The sequence below is a fragment of the Callithrix jacchus genome, chromosome 14, assembly GCF_049354715.1.
Source record: "Callithrix jacchus isolate 240 chromosome 14, calJac240_pri, whole genome shotgun sequence".
Classification (NCBI taxonomy): Eukaryota; Metazoa; Chordata; class Mammalia; order Primates; family Cebidae; genus Callithrix; species Callithrix jacchus.
The window spans coordinates 14,917,651-14,932,203 of record NC_133515.1 but is presented as its reverse complement, the minus strand read 5'-3'; the positions used below and the strand labels follow the sequence as shown (position 1 = coordinate 14,932,203).

The following is a 14,553-nucleotide window of genomic DNA, read 5'->3' as shown; positions in this document are numbered from 1 at the left end:
GCCGCCCCACCGCGACCGCCACCGCCCCACCTCTGCGCCCAGCCCTGCCCTTCCTCCCGGAGAGAGAGCGAGCTTTGGACTACCGGCTGCCCCGGGTCTCCCTTCCCCTCCGCCTCTTCTGATCCCGGGTTTTCACCCGAGGCAGGCCTTACACCTGACCCCGTCGCCTGCATCCCTAGGGCTTCGGGGTCCAGACTGCGAAATTCCGCATTCCCCTCCCCTCACGCGCACCCACAAGCACACGGCACGCGCACACACACTAGCGCACACAACGTGCCGCCACGAGAATGCCTGTCGCCCTATTCCCAGACCCCTCTGAGGTCACTTCCAGAGCCGACTCTTCCTTGAGGAAGACCGCTCTCATCAAGAACGCAGCCCACAGCCCGCCAGAAGGCCAGGCGGCCGCCTCTGGCCGGCAGTGACATCATAGGCTCCTGCTCGCCAAGCTCGCGCCCACATTTTAGGATACAGGAACAAACACGGATGTGAAATCAAGAATGAAAGAGAGAGTAATCTAATTAATAGGCCATGAGCCAGGCTAACAAAATCAAAGAATCTGATTACACAAGTACCCCTCTTGCTATCTCCGCTGCCCCCACCCCCAGCTCCTCCAGCCTGCGCACTATTTCCTTTCCTAGGCAGCAAAGTTCAGGATGCAAACGCAGAGCCCTCTGCTTTCCTTATTGAAATCAACGTCAAGCCTACGGTGAGGATCTCGCACCCAAGAGGTCACAGGGGTGACCTTCAGGGCCTCAGACCAGCAGCCCTGTGGAGCTGAGATGACCAACTGATCTACAGAACTTGGAGAGCCTGAGAGGTTGACCCACACTTCTCAAATTCATCACTCTTAACAACAACAACAACAACAACAACAACACCTGTGCTGATTGCTTATGCTGTTAGTAGCAGGACTAGGATAAAGGGCTTCTCCACTCACAGTCATTTTATAGATCATCTAATTTTTTTTTCTTCAATCTAGCACAACTCCTCTCTTTTCATATCACCTTGTTTCTGGGTCACTGATAACTTCAAACTCCCATCTCCTATTTCAACTCCCTTTCCCAACATTGATGTCTGAGCACAGTCAGGTATTGGGTTATCACTGAAACATAGCATCTGCTCTAATCGTTGCAGCCAGCCACGTGCATTTCATGAAAAAAGAAAATTCTTTAATTTCTGCCTTTCTGCCTTAACAAAAACAGTCAGGTCCACCTTTTAAATAATTAATTTCAAGTCTGCATCCACTGCCAATACTTGTTGCATCCATTTTAGAGTTGATTAATTACCCTGGAACTTGGGCAAACTAAACTCCATGTGGAGAGAATGTTTCTTCCTTCAATTTAGTTCTGAAAGCTACACGTTATTAATGGATCTTACTCAATTTACATACAAATTAGTGCAAATATGCCCATCTCTTAAAGTGCATTTTTGTATAAATATATAAAAGTATCATTTTTAATTTAGCTTAAAGAGGTTGATCATTTATTACAAAAATAAACGAATAAATACAACAATATATTGTTGCTTCCAACAGGATAAATACTTTACAAATATATAATTTAAAAAACAAATTTAATTGTTAAAATTATTTAAAATATTACACTTATCGATAAAACTATCAATAGTATATACTGCATTTAATATTAGAACCAATTATTCTCTGAATGTTGAAAACCATTGATACAAAACAGATTATGAGCATGGTCATGAGCAAACACTGGAGGCTGCAGGGCAGCAGAGGGAATCTCTAAAGATCAATAATGAACAGTTCTATTTTGGAACAAAGAAGTAGTCCTTGGCCAAGCACTAAAAAAAAAAAAAAAAAAAAAAAGGCAGAGCAACAACAGCAAAGTGACTATTTTAAATACACCTTGAATGATTTATCTCACAGACTTGCCAGGTGAAGATGTTTGTGGGAGTGAGGTGACCCGACGGAGGCTTGGACAACTGATCAAGAGCCACAGGAGACTGTAAACTGTAAATGGGCCTAGTTTGGGATTAGTCAGACTGATGGAACAGAACTTTGTCACTTTCATTTGGGTTGGAAGGGGAGGGGGGTGGATTGAAATGGAGGAAACAAATGGGCACTTTACAAAGCACAAGACACTTGGTGCAAAGGAACACAATGACCAAATTCATTAAAAAGATCTGGTGATATATAACAATATTTTCATTATTTACATGTGTAACAATATAAGCCTTAGCACAAAACCTCTCAGTTATATCTGCCCTCTTTTGTTTTTCAACCGTGAATTTCATTTTGTAATTACATTCAAAGGGTTGACTAAAAAAATGGAGTGCAAGCATTAGCTCACTTTATAAAATGCAAAATAATGAAACAAAATGGGCTTGCTTTCCCAGCTTCTCCAATTAAAAGTTACTCTGCTACCCCCAAATCAGGGATTCTTCCAGAGTAATCAGCAAAGTTTGCTTTTTAATAGAAAACAGTGTGAAATCTAATGTTAGCTCTTTTGTTGTCAGCTAAATCAAGTAAGCAGATACCTCCTAAAATTTTTTAATAGACCCATTACTTGTCTAATCAACCACCACCACTCACATAGGAAAAACAAGATTCCATCTCACGTGCCAGTTGTATCCACCACATAAAAACAACCTGACCAGTCCACAGCTTTCCTATGAGGACTTCTTTGCTTTTCTCTATAGACACCCCCAAAAGGGTGAACTTCTCCCCCACCCCCCACTCCAGGTTGTAAATTTGCTGGGTATAGGGATTACAGCAGCAAGAGAAATAGGGAACAAGAAGGCAAAGAAAACTAAATTGTGGTTTGTTGTCTTCATTTTTTTCTTCTCTCTGTTTAATAAATGTGGCCTTTTTCAGATTTCACAAATCAAAATGATTGTGATTTTTAGTACGATTTGGTGTTTAAAATAATGCAACCCAATACATGGCCATCTGGCTGGGCTTGATTTATGAAAGTGACACAGAGCCTGTCTGGGAGAAATAACTATTCCTTGTTGCTCTCACAGTTTTCTGGGTTTTTTTAACCCCTGAATTGATATCATAGGGAGAGGGAGTGAAGATGAGAGAAGGAGGAAAGAAGTGAGTGAAAGCTAAGTGAGACTAGGGGAAATCTGTCTATAAAATCATTGCTCTATCACCACTAAATACTTTTTTTTAAAGTACAATATGTAGGGACTCAACTAAGCAAAGCCTTTAGCGTCTTAAGTACTCACAACCTGAGGCATAACATTTTCATTTTCCCATATTGTAAATATTGAAACATTAACTTGATCAATGTAACCGCGCTGCAGGGTTTATCTGAAAGGTGACCTAAAAGCTAAAACCCCCAGCACCAGTAAAGAAGATACAGAATCACACTGGGGAGAGACAAAAACACAGACACATAGAACCTTAAGTCTGAGTTGGTAATTGCACAGATGGAATGCAGTGTAGACCACAGTCAGGATTTTAGAACTATATTCTTTCATTACGGGGGGAAAAACCCAAAAAGCTTAATAATTTAAATTTAATTACATATAGTTATTGATGGGAAGTAATTGATATCAAAATATTTTATAGACTTATAAGCGACTCTTAACAACTATAGTCTTCAGAAAAAGAGAAAAGAGACAGGAACATGTTGGGAGGGGGCAAGAGAAGAAAAAAGAAGCTGCACTTGGGAGGAGGGGCTGTATTAACCATTAATAACCAGTTGGCTCGTTTTTTACTGGTGATATTGTTCAATCTTCCAATAAGAAACACAGGTATTGCCAAGAAAAGGGTCAGTATTTAGGCAATCTCACCTAAAAACACTAAAGACATTCACTAAAACTAAGGGAGGGGAAAATATTGTGAGTTTATGGATTAACGAGGAATGACTACTATGTTAAAATACTGTCTCAGCAATGCCTATGCTTTCTCTAGATTTCCAAAAGTACCTTAAGTGGAGCAGGCTCTACTTCCTCAACGCTATTATAAGGATTTTCATTAGTAAAAAAATATGTCATAAAGAACTTTTCTTCCCACACAGTGTTTACGCATCAGACACAGACTATTTCATTCTAACAAATTTATTTTCTCGATCAGCTCTTACGGAATCACTACTCAAATTAAATTACAATCAAATGATCACATCAAAAGATACCCTTATTACCTAACAACTGTCCATATTTTCATTTCATTTTGATTTGTGCTCGTCTGAAAAAAACACGTAATACAAGATCTGGGGAAAAATAAATTACCGTTTTGCAGCAGTTCATAAGTATTCTGAATAAAATATTAAAAGAAGTCATTTAATGAAAATATAAAGCAAATATTTTTAGATCAACAACGGATCTAACAATTCTATATTGCCGTCTTTTGAAAAGTCTGTTTATTAAAACCTACCAAAAACACTGCTTGGAAATGGCAGTATTATATAATCACATCCACAGCACCCATTCAATCAAAGTTGGCAAAGGACTGAGGAGAGAAGTCCAGAGAAGTGCAGCGGCTGGTGCTCAGTCTTTCTAAATTCCTTTATCTGAGTCAGTCCAGAAATAAAAAATAAAAAATATTAATAAAAAAAATATTAGCGGTGGAATCTTTAGGCATCGTCCACCCTGAATGGCAGTCGTCAACGACTGAGTACAGGGCCGGGCCTGGCTCGGCGGCCTCGCTGGCTGGGGCCCCGCTCTACTCCCAGTCTGCCCGCCCGCTGCGACCCGACTCAGCCCGGGCCTCTTGCCACTCCCCTCTCCCTCAGCGCCTTCCCGATGCTTTTATTTCCAAGTTACTTTGAGGATACTTTTCTTTTGGCTTTGCTATTCAGTCTGTTAGTTTCAGAAGCTGTGAATATAATCATTATTATTATTTTTCTTTCCCGGAGACTGTTTTTCCCCCCTCCTTCCCGTTTCAGAGTTGATTTGTTTGTTTCCAAATGACTTTAATATGGCCAAGAAAAACAGGGTCCCAGAGCACAGCGTCATCCCCTAATGGAACCGGGTGCCTCTGTTTTCTCTCAGGTCGCTCCCAGGAAATAAAGTTTCCGTGGATCTATTTAGGCAGCTGTTTCAGAGAGAGAAAGTGAAAGAAAAGGGGACTCTCTCTTTTTTTCAAAGAGGAGAAGTCGAGGCAGGTGCTGTCCACCGCTGCCCTGTAGATCATCTCAGGGTGGGAAAACCTCACGAGTGCAGTTTTGGTGCGTCAGGCATCTTCACCCTTCTTTACAAACAAAAACAAAAACGAAACACCACCACAGTATAAACGAGATCTCGTGATCGCCCCGTTTTCTCTTCCGGTTTTGTTTGTTATATATGTATATAAAACAGTCTGGGTGTTTATTATGCTTATTTTTTGGCCCCTCCTTCCTTGGACTGCAAAAATGCCTCCTGGGTCCGTCTCTCCCGCGTTTTCTCCTCCAAGGGCGGGCATGCCTGTCTCTGGGCGGAGGGGAGGGCGACGGATGGGCCTGGGCTGAAGCCCGGAGCGGCCCACGTGCATGGTCCGCGCGGCGGCAGCGGCGGCGGCGGCGGCGGCGGCGGGGGCGGCGGCGGTGCTGACAGCGGCTGCGGAGGCGGCGGCGGCGGCGGCCCTCATCGCGCTGCGCCCTGGCTTCACTGCACGCTCGTCTGTAGCCCGTGGTGCGGCGGTGGCGTGTCGGCGCTCACGGTGCCCACCTGCGAGTAGACGTCGTCCGGCGTCTGCTGTTGGATCCCGGGCGGCGTCATGCGCTTCTCCTTTTGGCGCCGATTGCAGAACCAGACCCGCACCACCTCCTTCTCTAGCTGCAGGCTGTCGGCCAGGTTGGTGATCTCCTGCGCGGAGGGCTTGGGGCACTTGAGGAAGTGGCTCTCCAGCGCGCCCTTGACGCTCACCTCGATAGAGGTCCGCTTCTTGCGCTTGCGGCCCTGCGCCGCGATCTTGTCGATGCTCGTGGGGCTGCCGGTGCTTGAGTCCGCCTCCTCCAGCCACTTGTTCAGCAGTGGCTTGAGCTTGCACATGTTCTTGAAGCTCAGCTGCAGGGCCTCGAAGCGGCAGATGGTGGTCTGCGAGAACACGTTGCCGTAGAGCGTGCCCAGCGCCAGCCCCACGTCGGCCTGCGTGAAGCCCAGCTTGATACGCCGCTGCTTGAACTGCTTGGCGAATTGCTCTAGGTCGTCCGACGTCGGCGTGTCCTCGTCCGAGTGAGGATCGTGGCTGTTGAGTCCAGGCCCCGCGCCGCCACCGCCGCCGCCGTGGTGCGGGGGTCCCTGCGCGTGGTGCGGGTGCGGCGGGTGCGGGTGCGCGTGGTGATGGTGGTGGTGGTGGTGCTCGGCCAGCTCTGGCGTGTCCCCGCGCACCAGCCCCGGGTGCACCAGGCTCTGGGCGCCGCCGCCCGCTCCGCCGCCGCCGCCGCCGGGCCCCGGGGGCGCGCTCAGCATGCCGTTCACCGTAAAGCCCCCGGGCTGCGAGTAGAGCAGACTCTGCGGCGGTGGCTGCTGGCCCCCGGCCATGGACGGGAGGTGCGCGGCGGCGGCGGCGGCTGCTGCGGCGGCGGCGGCTGCGGCGGCCGCCCCCCAGCCCCCGGGGTGGCCCTGATGCGGTGGCGGTGGCGGGGGGCCGAGGTGCGGCGGCCCGCGGTGATGCAGCGCTGTGCCCGCGTGCAGGTCGTCGCGCCCGGCGCCGCCCTTCACGTCGGGGCCCTGCGGCGGTGGCGGCGGCGGCTGCGGCGGCTGCTGGGGGCTGCCTGCCATGCCCACGGCGCTGCCAGACCACGGCGAGCTCGCCTCTACGGCGGCGGCGGCGGCGGCAGCGGCGGCGGCGGCGGCGTGGGGCAGGGCTGTGACCCACTGGTGCGCGTGGCTCAGCATATGGCCGCCGTTGCTGGCGGCCATGGCCCCCTGCATGAAGTCGCTCTGGACCATCTTGACAGAGGACGGGTCCCCACGGTAAGCGCCCGAGGTCACAGCGGCGCTGCCCGGCTGCATGCCGCCGCCCCCGCCCCCTGCGCCGCCCCCGCCCCCGCCGCCGCCGCCACCCCCGCCGCCGCCGGCCCCTGCCGCCTCCGAGTGCACAATGGAGCCGGCCGCGAGCAGGCTGTTCCCCGGCAGGTAGGGGTTAGAAGCCGCCGTGGCCATGCCGCTCCGCTCCCGCCACCCCACCGCCGCCACCACCGCCGCCGCCGCAGCAGCAGCCGCGGCCGCCGCCGCCGCCGCCGCCGCCGCGCCTCCCGCCTCCTCCCCCCTCCTTCCCCGCCCCCGCCCCGGGCCCCCGCCGGCCCCGCCGCCTTCGCCGCCTCCTCCTCGGCCGCCGCCTCCGCCCCCGCCGCCGCCGCCGCCGCGGCCCCCGGCTGCAGCTGCAAGGCCGCTCGGCAGGGCGCGGGGGTCGCCGGCCGGCCTTGGTCACCAGCAGCAGCAGCAGCCGCAGGAGCAGCGCTCTGGGGAGGGGGGCTCGCTTCTCGAGGTGCGCTCCGTGGCCACCCCTTTCAGGGGGGGTCGTGGCCGCCCCCCAGCCCTGGCGCGCTCGGCTGGCTCCAGCGGGGCTCGCCGGGCAGGGCGGGGACCTGCACTCGGGGCGCTCTCCCGGGGCCCACGGGCTCCCGCTCCTCCTCCTGTCCTCGGGCGAGCCCGGACCCTGCCCGGCCGCGGGGCTCGGTCCACCTGCTAAGTCAAGGTTTCACGGGAGACAACAAAGAAAGAAGCTGCTCCTGTCTTCCTTAGCCAAATTACGGATGACCAGCAACCGGTCCGCTCCTTCTCTGGTCCTCTCTCTCCTCTCCTCCTCAGGAACACATTTCACTGGTTTTCCCTTGGAGTAGTAAAACTTTTTTCGTCCTTGAAGGCGTGGTGCTGCAGGCTGCTCGCGAGTGCGGAGAGGGGAGGCTTGCTCCTGCTCTCCCCCTCTGGTCCTCTCGTTTCAAGTTTTGTTCTGTCCTAGGAAAACTTCTTGCGATGGTGCATTTCTCTGAAGTTGCTATTGCCGGAGCTCTTGGTTGCCTCTGAAACAAGAGTCCTTTTTCATTCTCCTCGCAACAGTCACAGTCTGATGCGACATCTTTCCTTTTGGGCAGAAATTAGGAAACAAATATAACAAGGAAAAAATTGAACAGGAAAAAAAATGATGTCGAATCGCTCTGTTACCTTGTTGCTGACGGTTGGGGTTGGTGTTTTATTTTTTTCCCAGCAGTTGTCTGGAGAAGGAGGAGGAAGAAGAGTGCATTGGTGGAGGTGGAGGTGTGTGTGTGCATATAGGGGATCGATCCTTGAAACACAACAACTCCAGTGTGCACGTTCCACGGCTCGTAGAGTGCACCGACGGCGGGCGCTGGCGCTGGCCGTGCTGGAGCAGAGTTGCAGCAGGAGCTCGCTCTGCGCCCTCGTTCGCGCTCTCTTTCCCTCTCTCACTTTCCCTCTCCCTCCCTCTCTCCCTCTCTCGGGCGCCCGCTCGATCTCCGATCTGACAGTTCGCTCTCTGTCCCTCCCTCTCAGAGCGGGGACTGTCGAATGTTTACCCTCCGCCGCGAGCGCGCACCCACCACCACACTTTCCCAAATACAAGGAAGTCGAGCACCAGAGCCCCCGCTGATTGGCTACCCGCTGGGTGATTGGCAGGCTCGGAATGAGTGGCTTAGGACGCGAGGCCCCCCTTCCGGCCGTTCCGATTGGTTGCTTTTTAATTTAGGCAGAGCGTCGTAGAAGCTGGAAATCTGTCGTTCCCCAGCCTCCCTCCCCTTCGCCACTTTCCCCTCCCCGCCGCCCCCTCCGCCACATCTTAACTCTTAGTGTCCAGCCCAGACGTTGGCGTTCCCTCGGCGGCTACGGGCGTTCGAAATAGGTCTGGGCCGGGGGAAGAAAGGGGAGATAAAAGGGAGGGAGGGACGGGAAATGGGGGTGGGGGTGGGGGAAGAGAGTCAGAAGGAAAACGAAACGAAGAGGGAAACATGAAAAATAGCAACCTTTCCACCCCACCTAGTACGCGTCGGATTGCTCACCCCACTCCCCCCGCCCCGCCAGAGATTTGTAAAGCGCGCAGCACAGACGTACGGTTCAAGCTAATACCTATAGACAGATGTGTCCCCAGTGGTTTCAAAGTTTCCTCTTCCCTTCACCAGCCGGCCCCCATCTCTGATCGGCGGGGGTGGGAAGCGGGGGCTCGCATCGACAAGAGCTCTGGTCGTGGCCACTACGCTCCTTGGAAATCCGCCACCGCAACTTTCCGCAGCCACTGCGCGCTGGCGGCGGCCCCCTTTGTTTAAGTTCTCGGATGCCATCATCGGGGAAACCTGCAGCCCAGGACCAGAGCGGTGCCTGCGCGTGCGAGACGGACCGCTCGCAGCCGCCGCTCGCTCGCTTCCCCACCCCCTCTCTCCCTCCTTCGCTTTCCCTCCCTTCTTCCCTCCTCCCTCCTCTGGGATTCGTGCAAGTAGCGTGCGTGCCCTTGTGAGTTTGGAGGGTGCCGGTCAGCGGAGCCGTGCGATGTATTTGAAAAGCAATCAGTCCGACCTTCCCCCATAGATTCATCGTAAGTGTATTCGACTCCAATGGCTTTAGGAATTCCCGTGGCAGCAGGAGCCGGGCGAAACAACCGGGATCCGCTAGCCGCGCCCTTCTCTGCTCCACCGCTTCGTCGTGTGTGTGTGTGTGTGTGTGTGTGTGTGTGAGCGGTGGGGGGTTTGATCGCTCCCTATTCTTAGGCATGGTGGTGCTTTTTTTCTTTCTTTCCTTTCTGTCTCAGATGGATTTGTGTGGTGGATGGGGCTGGCAGCGACAAACGCTTTCTCAGCTCTAGCCCAGCTGAAAGAGTTAAGGGGGACGGGTGGGGGAGTGCACCCGGTAGGCGAGAGAAGCGGGGGTGGGGTGGGGTGTGTGTGTGGGGGGGACGCGGCCAAGCGGAAACGCTGCACAGAGGAACCTCAGCGAACCAAGAAAAAAGAGAAAGTGGCAACGAAAACAAGGGCAAATTGAACCCTCCTCGGGGATTTCCAATGAACTAACCCAACTCGGACATTCAATAAATACAAGGCTCTTAATGAGCGTGCGTGTGCGTGCATCCCGCACCCACAGCTGCGGGTGCGCCCGCCCGCCCTGCGCCCGCGGCCCCCAGCCTGCGCCTGCATCTGGCAGTCCCGAGCCGGAGCGGCGGCCCAGGACGCAGACGAGGAGCTGCTGCCGGTGCGCTTCGATTAAAATGTGAACCGGCCTCCCTTTTCTCCCGCTGTATCGTGCCTCTGCCGAGCGCAGTTAGGTGAACTCAGTGAAAGCAGGAGTTCTCTGCCCAGCCGCAGCCACGCAGCCTCTGCGTGATTTCAAGATTAACACTAGATGCGTAGAATTTATGTAGGCTCTCGTCCAGCTCCTGCTTGCCGGGTGAGATACCATCGTAGGTAGGTTTTAGCAAAGCCATTATTGCTAAGGTATAGATATGAAAGGCACTGGTAACCAAACCCCAAACAGAACGGATTTTTTCCCTCTGCGTCCCCCAAAGGTTGCTTTTTATATTTATGTATGCGTATACGTATATATAAAAGATGGAACACAGATTTCATTGAATAAATCTGAGATCTCCAGGTGCAGACGTTTGAATAGTCGGTGCCAGCACCCCGTGTTTTCCTTTCCTGCCGATTTTGCTTGGATCCGGCTCAAAAACCGAGAGAGTCTCGTGGTTTTGTTTACACTGAATGGGGAGGATAGGAACAGAGCCATGGGGCCGCCTTTCATTAATATACAGTGAGGATTTTGTCTAAATTACTGCTATGAATTTCACAGTACACGCTTTCAAAAGCAGTCTCAGGTGGCCTGATGAAACGTGATAGCGCCTCTGCAAACAGATCCACTTTCTTTCTTTTCAAGAAGGGTGTGTGTGCGTATGGGAAGCCCCCCAAAACGTTGTGCTCCTCGATAACAGAATACACTTCTGTTCCTAGGTCTGTCCCCTTCTTCCTCCCCCCTTTCGTCGTACTGAATTCTCGAATCGCTCCCCGGCCTCTCCCCACCTCCACGCTGCCCCACCCCATCCGCCCCCCTCCCTTTGCGAATGTGATTGTTTTGTCTGGAAAAAAAAAATCCAAAGTATATAACAAGGGGAGAACAGTTAGTGCTGATTTTCATTTGCATACATTTTCATATATTTTGGTGAAAATAATAGACTAGTGGAGAGCTGGGCTTCGAGGCGTCAGTGTGAAGGGAAGGCTAAGGACGCAACGGTGCTGGCGAGTTGAGAATATACCTTCCCCTCCATCCCCAACCCAGTTACCTTATTTGAAAAAAACAAAACAAAACAAAAACAAAAAAAACCCTTTTATTTAAAAACCTAACCCTGGAAGTTTGCTCGGTAAGTCCTTTTTCATTTTCTTTCCCTGCTTTCTCTTCTTTTTCCCCTCCTTTTTGGCTTATTTATTTATGTTCTTGTAGGTTTAGGAGCTTATTTTCATTGCTTAAGACAAGAGAGGTTCACAGAGCAACTGTTTGAAGGAAGGAAGGAAGGGAAGATGTGTTGGGGGGGAGTTAAAAAAAATTCAACCCTGCTAAAATATTACATAAAAAGATGGACTCAGTCCAAAGCCCCACACAGCAAGCCACTTTACTTTGGAGGGCTGGGGGGAGAATGCTATTCATTTTAATGGTTGATTGTGAAGGTGGGGGCGGGGGGAAGAAACCCTGGAAAAGAAGTGATTATTAAGCATCCTGTATATAAATATTTCTTGATTGGGGTTGTTCCCCCTCCCCCAGAGAATCAGGACTAGAGGGGAAGAAGCCCTGTTTCTGTAGCCAGTGGTGATGTTCTGAATTGTGTGTGCCTGCCTGGATTGGGGTAGGGGGACGCACGCTGGGAGCAGGGGGATGGAGAGAGGAGGGGGACTTGGCAAAGAGAAGGCAGAGAGCTGGAGGAGGAGGAAGCCAGGCAGGAAGTCAGGGCACCCCTCGTTAATGCTGTGTCTGGGGAGCAGGCGGGGAGCTGCAGCCTCCCAGCTCGGTAGTGAAAGCCCATCAGAAAGAGGGTGATCAATCAAAACTAACCAGGACATCCCTACACTTCATTCCCAAAGGAGGTTGGAGCTTTAGCATCGCAGAGTCGATTTCACTTTGTTTTTCTATTTTTGACAGCCCTACTTGTCCCCTGCTTGCCACTGTTTCTGGGTTTTGTGAAAATTGAGGGTGCAGTTACTTGCTAGGTGCAGTTAATTAGATAAACATGGCTGGAGGACATAGCTAGGCCAAGTCTAGGCCCATTTGAGTGCCTTACCTTAGTGAAACAGGCCAGAGAAAATGTTAAAAGCTTCTTGGTTTTGTTCTTTTAAAGGAAGCTGCGTCCGTGATGATGAGGGGGGAGAATCCAATGGCTGGAATTTTATTGCACTTTTTTTACACAGAACACCTTGCAATTTAGAATTGGCAATTTATTTGGAAACAGTTGATGCCAAATCAATGAAACGGTTTGTAACGAGGGAGGAAGAGGTTTCAGTTGGGGAGGGGGCTAAGAATCGCCAGTTTTCCACTCCTTGTTTACGTGCTTGGCAGCGTTGCTTTTGACTGGGGTTAACTCTGTGTGCTCCATTGGACCAGATGCCATATAGAGCTGCTCCCTGAAGATCATTTGTTTCCTTGATGGGGAACATTTCTGAGCAGAGCATATTGGTTGCCATAGAGAAAGAAATAAAAGGAAGAACACTAGTCACATTAAGCTATATGTTTGTGCACTGGGCTTTAGATAAAAGGACCTTGGTTCAGCCAAAGAGAAGCCAAACTAGAGATTTCTAGTGCCACTAAAACTAGCTTTATTTTGTTTTGGACTTTTACAGTTGAAACATATAAGCTAATTTTATTGGTTGTTGTTAATTTTATGTGACACGGTTTACTGAACAAAATAAACTTTGCTCAGGAGTAGCACTATTGACTTGTCAGCAGGGGGCGCACTGACTCGTTTTAGCGAGTACTGAGTAAAATGTAGCTGTTTCAAAAGCAAATCTGCTCAAACACCCCTACCTTTCTATGCATAGCCACAATGAGGAGTGAATTCATTGCATAACACAGGGTTTTGAAATATGAGGACAATGACTTTCCCATCCCCCACTGGCCCATGTCTGTGAAATGGCCCAGAAAGAAATACAGTTCAAAAACTATTCCTCCATTTCTCTCAGTGAAGTGTATTCTGGGCTGGAAAACAGAAATGAGATGTGAAAGCAAGAATAGTTTTTGAAAATTATTAAGAGGATTTAATAGGCTACTTAAGAAGCTGCCTGTTAGTTGTTGTTGTTGTTGTTTTGAAGGGAGCGAAATAGTCAAGAAAACAAAATGCATCGTAAGGTATTATCTGTTTAAATAATGAAAGTTCTTCAACCTGATACATGCTTTGACTTCTAAATGCAACTCTGAGTCCTGGAGATTTAGTCCGCTGGCCCGGGATCACTTTTACTCCATTTGATATTTAGTGGCTACTTTCATTCTTGTTACCACTTACGGTTTTAGAAAGATTTTGGATTTATCCTTGAAAGGCTTGGCAGGGAAAGGAAAATACAAAATAGCCAAGGGTTAGAGGTAACTGTGGGCTTGAAACTTTTTAGTGCATTACTTAACCCAATTGAAGACAAGTTTCAATAGAGCACAAGGTTTCCGCCTCAGAGATATTTACATACTGCCAATGAAGACTGAACTTTATTGTGGTAAAAGACAAAAAAGATATGTGGAAAAGTTCCTAAAGTAGTGAAGGGCAGATCCAGACTGGTTCAGAATTAGCCAGTTTGTCACTAAGAATTTTCCCAAGGAGATTCAGAGAGTGTGACTAGGAAAGGGAAGCCTGGAGTGACTGGAAGTGAGAAGCTGGCTTCCACGGTTCAGTAGGCGAACACACCTGTGAATGTGTCACAGAGCCTGTTAGTAAGGGCTTCATTACGTGATGGCTCTCACGTTCCTGTGCAAGAGAGGAAAAGACACTTTATTCTTTCTAACCCAGCTCCAAGTCAACCAGATTCCAACCAGGAGAAGTTTTTCTGACATGAACTTTAGTAAGTCAGAGTTTGGATTTAAGTGGTGGGTACTCTAGGAGGATCAAGAGATTCTGGGAACAGTATAAGCAAAGCAGGCACACTCAAACACATTTTACTCTGTGATTTTCAACCAGAGTGCTCACATTTAGAGTCAGGAAAGGTACTCTCAGGTTTGCGCTAATAAGACAAAGTGGAGAATTGAGAAAACTGTAATTTGAGCCCAAACACTGCTTTCTCTTTGGCTTCTGGGACATTTCAGACAAAAGACTTCTGGGGCAGATCCACATGAAGTGGATGACTGTCTCAAAGCTCCTGCTTCTTTGCATGCTCAGGGCTGCTGAATGCATTTAAAAATTATTAAGGAGAAAGGAAACTTTTCAATTCAGCCAGACATTCTGCAAAAAAAAACATTGGCGAAGCAATCATTATATATATGTAGAGCATAATTTTTGTGTGCCACTTTTAATGAGATCTGTGATTGTTACTGTCTTGCTTGCTACTTTCCTTTTTTTTTTTGCAAATGTAATTAAACAATAAACAGAAAGATAAAATGCTTGCCCCTCATAGTCCTAGAGTCCTTAATGTAAAAGAAACAGAAAATAAGAAATCTGGGTAGAGCAACAAGTTAATTTTACAAGAACTGACATAT

At 49.9% G+C, this 14,553-nt stretch overlaps 2 protein-coding genes and 2 long non-coding RNA genes across 25 annotated transcripts in view; 1 reads left to right on the top strand and 3 right to left on the bottom strand.

The window, feature by feature from the left end:
* Positions 1-9,287, bottom strand: part of LOC118147226 (uncharacterized) — a 75,207-nt gene extending 65,920 nt beyond the window's left edge. The window contains exon 1 of the long non-coding RNA XR_013526373.1: positions 8,980-9,287. This is a non-coding gene — a long non-coding RNA (uncharacterized LOC118147226). The remainder of the gene's footprint in view (positions 1-8,979) is intronic.
* LOC100405773 (uncharacterized) lies at positions 4,017-6,876 on the bottom strand. The gene is given in 2 exon segments (XM_035271808.3): positions 4,017-5,227; positions 5,230-6,876. Coding segments are annotated over 2 exon segments (381 nt in total). The 5' UTR covers positions 5,540-6,876; the 3' UTR covers positions 4,017-5,156.
* On the bottom strand, positions 4,017-8,457 carry POU3F3 (POU class 3 homeobox 3). The gene is made up of 2 exons (XM_078348869.1): positions 8,062-8,457; positions 4,017-7,980 (listed from the first exon to the last, which is right to left on the bottom strand). The coding sequence occupies exon 2, from the start codon at positions 7,057-7,059 to the stop codon at positions 5,557-5,559; it is 1,503 nt and encodes a 500-aa protein (XP_078204995.1). The 5' UTR covers positions 7,060-7,980; positions 8,062-8,457; the 3' UTR covers positions 4,017-5,556.
* A 75-nt stretch (positions 9,288-9,362) lies between the features above and the next one.
* The window catches only part of LOC103787793 (uncharacterized), a 118,815-nt gene continuing 113,624 nt past the window's right edge, over positions 9,363-14,553 (top strand). For 16 of the 22 annotated variants that reach the window (XR_013526367.1, XR_013526363.1, XR_013526369.1 and 13 more), the window contains exon 1: positions 9,363-11,251. This is a non-coding gene — a long non-coding RNA (uncharacterized LOC103787793). The remainder of the gene's footprint in view (positions 11,252-14,553) is intronic. The other 6 variants (XR_013526364.1, XR_013526366.1, XR_013526359.1 and 3 more) reach the window with 1 other exon arrangement.

What these genes read in the sequence shown, in the direction of transcription:
- POU3F3 (XM_078348869.1), bottom strand. Translation starts at nt 7,059, where the DNA reads ATGGCCACGGCGGCTTCTAACCCCTACCTGCCGGGGAACAGCCTGCTC.